The sequence below is a fragment of the Barbus barbus genome (genome assembly GCF_936440315.1).
Source record: "Barbus barbus genome assembly, chromosome: 5".
In the NCBI taxonomy this organism is placed as follows: domain Eukaryota; kingdom Metazoa; phylum Chordata; class Actinopteri; order Cypriniformes; family Cyprinidae; genus Barbus; species Barbus barbus.
Window position 1 is genome coordinate 27263824 of NC_136733.1, and position 3900 is coordinate 27267723.

At 36.9% G+C, this 3900-nt stretch overlaps 1 protein-coding gene across 1 annotated transcript; it reads left to right on the forward strand.

Annotated features, from left to right (window-relative positions):
* Window positions 1-1564: 1564 nt before the first annotated feature.
* LOC306869480 (muscarinic acetylcholine receptor M1-like) lies at window positions 1565-3061 on the forward strand (the record flags this gene model as incomplete). The annotated part of the gene is made up of 1 exon (XM_079416252.1): window positions 1565-3061. The coding sequence occupies one exon, from the start codon at window positions 1565-1567 to the stop codon at window positions 3059-3061; it is 1497 nt and encodes a 498-aa protein (XP_079272378.1).
* Between the last annotated feature and the right edge of the window lie 839 nt (window positions 3062-3900).

A 3900-nucleotide genomic window follows, 5' to 3' on the forward strand; every position in this document is an offset into this window, starting at 1 on the left:
GGAGATTTTCAGGCCAAACACAGGGACTCAGGTCATAACCTGTAAATCAGTATTTTCTAATAAAAGTGTGCTGTATTTGCATCGGGAATCCCATGTACCCAGCAAATTAGTCTTTAATATGATTAGAGAATCCAAAAAGAAATTGTTAAGGGTACAGATTCGCTATTTAGAAACTTCACATTTAACCTGTATATTTATATGGCTACATAAATTGACCACCATGATACCAACTTAATCTGCAGAGTCTTAATTAAAAGAATACATGTGTCTCTGTCAATTTAAGAGAAAGCAAACAATCTCTGCATCGTATCAATGAACATGACAAACAACTATTTTGCAAATGTTTTAGAAAACACTGTTTAAAAAAACTAAACAAAAAAACCTTATGTAAAGGCTTTCATTTACATTATTTTCTGTCTTTGATATAACTAATATGAGTTATAACTAAGACACATTTATGAGTTGACACTGTCATTCAAAAGATTTCTGATGTTTTTTTAAAGACATTTCTTATGCTCATCAAAGCTGCATTTATTTGATCAAAAATAAGAAAACAGTAATACTGTGAAATATCATTGCAATTTAAATGAACTGTTTTGTATTTTAATATACTTTAAAATGTAATGTATTCCTCGGATGCAAAGATGAATTTTCATCAGCATTTATTCCAGTCTTCACATGGTCCTAAATCATTCTAATATGTTGATTTATTATCAGCGTTGGAAACAGTTGTGCTGCTTAATATTTTTTTTTTTTTTTCTATTTATTGGAACCTGTGATTAGTTTTTCAATATTCTTTGATGAAGAAAAATAAATAAATAAATAACATTAATTTAAAATAGGATTTTTTTGTAACAATTTACACTGCTGTTCAAAAGTTTTTGGTCAGTAAATTTCTCTCTTTTTTAATGATTTTTTCCCCAGCAATTTTCCTCATTTTAAAAACGTGTCAATACATTAGTTATACGTGAGAAAATAATGTAAATGTGTAAATGTATACAGAGAAAATGTAAATGAAAGCCTTTACATAATGATTTTTTTATATTGTTTTTTTTTATAAAGTGTTTTGGGGGCAGACAAGGAAAGTTCATATATTTTAGAGGCAAGGTCTGTATAAACCTTTTAAAACAAGACAACAAACAAAATTACAATGGCTCTAAACATTCCTAACATATTTGCTGCTTAGTGTTGAAAAGAAAAAAAGAAGAAAAAAAAAGAAAAATTATCAAGGCATAAGTGAATAATAAGTGAATGAGGGAGGCTCACTGGTAATCGGTAAAACTAGTTATTAAAAGAAGAGGTCAGAGTATCCAATTAAAATTATATTGCTTCAAACAGTCATCACCTCAAAAGGCCAGAGAATGTAACCTCATTTACCAAAGACGCTTTAAAAAAAACAAAAAAAAACAAAACAAACTTACCTTTCTGTCTTTCTTATCAGAACACGGAGCCACAAAGCACCCCTGGTGTTCATAATCAGTAATGCAAGAGACAATTTCTGGTTTTCCCCCTGAAGATTGCATTTGGCCCTTCAAGGATCTGATGTTGTGTCTCCCCTGGGAACATGAACCACACTTGCATCTCACAAGCAACTAACCTTACCATGACTCCTCTCGGGGGTCATCAGGTATGGGAGGTGGTTCTGATCGTGCTCGTGACTGGACCCCTGTCTCTCGTTACCATCCTGGGCAACTCCTTGGTGGTCATCTCCATCCGAGTCAACAGTCAGTTACAGACCATCAGTAACTACTATCTTCTGAGTCTGGCGGTGGCAGACTTGATCTTGGGTATGGTGTCAATGAATCTATATACAGCATACATAATCATGGGCCGTTGGACACTGGGACATCTAGCTTGCGATCTATGGTTGACACTTGACTATGTAGCGAGCAACGCCTCAGTAATGAACCTGCTGGTCATAAGCTTCGACAGATATTTCTCAGTCACACGACCAATGACTTATCGAACAAAGCGAACTCCGAAGACAGCAGCAGCATTGATCGTTCTCGCATGGGTGGTGTCGTTTGTGCTATGGGGCCCCGCTATCTTGTTTTGGCCTCATGCGGTTGGACGACCATCTGGAGCTGAAGCCCAGGCCTGTTCTATCCCGTTCTTGAAGGTTCCTCCGCTTACATACGGTACTGCAATCGCTGCGTTCTATCTACCAGTCACTATCATGATCATTCTGTACTGGCGAATTTATTGGGAAATTGAGAAAAGAGCAAAAGGACTTGCGGGTTTTGTTGGCGCTGTGAAAAACACTAGAGATGTTCTGAATGGGTTGGACAAAAAACCAGTGCACCAAACCATTACCAAGAGCAACTTAAGTCGCTCAAAGGAAACAAATTCCAGAAAAGGACAAAGCGAAACCAAAGACAAGTCAGTTGGGTGTTTCAATTCAACGAAAAACAAAACCGCAGCCATTTTGCAGAAGTCAGCTCATGAGAGTTACAAGGAGGCTTACAGCAACAGTAGCTGGAACATTGAAGACGAGGACGATAGCACCTTGTCTTCTTCGACAGACGAGGAACATGAGCAGAACATCAAGGAGAGAGCACCTTCATCCAATCCAACAGCAATTGAGTTGAAGGATCTGCAAAGTAGATCAGAGGACACCAAAGATGTGCAAGAGTTCAACTCGTCAGCTGGGTGTCCCATCAGACACCAGTCCCACTTAAAACCACCCCAAAAGTCAGACCACAGCATTTGCCATCAGCTCAGAGCTAAACATCGCATCAATATGATCATTAAAGAGAAAAAAGCGGCCCGGACACTAAGTGCCATCTTGCTGGCGTTCATCCTCACGTGGACGCCATACAACATCATGGTTTTGGCTTCCATTTCATACTGTGTGCCAGAAAAGCTCTGGCAGCTGGGATACTGGCTGTGTTATGTAAACAGCACGGTCAACCCCATGTGCTACGCCCTCTGCAACGAGTCCTTCCGGATCACCTTCAAGGCACTGCTACTTTGTCGACGTGGAGATAAACGAAAGTGGGACACAAACAGCTGGAATCGCCATGCCTCTGTGAGGCAGAAGTCGTCTTGCAGTAACGTGTAATCTTTCACTCGATCATTTTTCATTCTACAGTATGGGTGCTTTTAATTGCTCAATGATCAAGATACAGTGCTTCAATTGGCAGACACTTTTTTTTTTCCAGAGAATAATATAGGGTTTGTGTTAACTCTGAATATGACTTCTTCTGATTCAGATTTTACTATTGTATGACTAAATTTGTGCGTGCCTCTGCTTTTAGACATTACACTTTCACTGCAAAACTGCTTGATTCTGAATCTTGTCAGACACTAATGGGAAGTTACTCAGCCTTGTGGACTGTATGTCTTTGGCTACATCAAAAGTTGGAATAGTACTTTGTGAAGATCCAACAAAAAAAATAAATAAATTGCATGTTATTTAAATTGCCTTATGTATAGACAATTAATAAAGAAAACATTTAGCATAAACTTGACAATATTGAAATATTTTTCTGATGCTATTTTGAATGTGCTTATTAAATAGTATTTTCAAAATAAATATCAATATCTATTTTATAAACAGCAGAAACACGTTTTGAGTAGTGGTTCTCAAAAAAGACACAGTGACCCACAAGGGTGCCTCAGAAAATTTCCAAGAGGGACTGAAGATGACTTAAAATGTTTTAAAACCAGCTTTAAAACCAAAAATCAAGATATTTCTTAATTCACCCCCAAGCATTTGGAATTCTAATCAAATTATAATTATTTTAGTGGCATATTTTCAGAATATCTGCTAAATGTAAATATATATATTTTAATCTGTGGACACTTCTAATTTCAGTAAATTAAATATGTACGTATTGAATGTAAATGTACACAGAACAGGTACTGAACAAGTTAACAAGAACTGATGAACACAACATA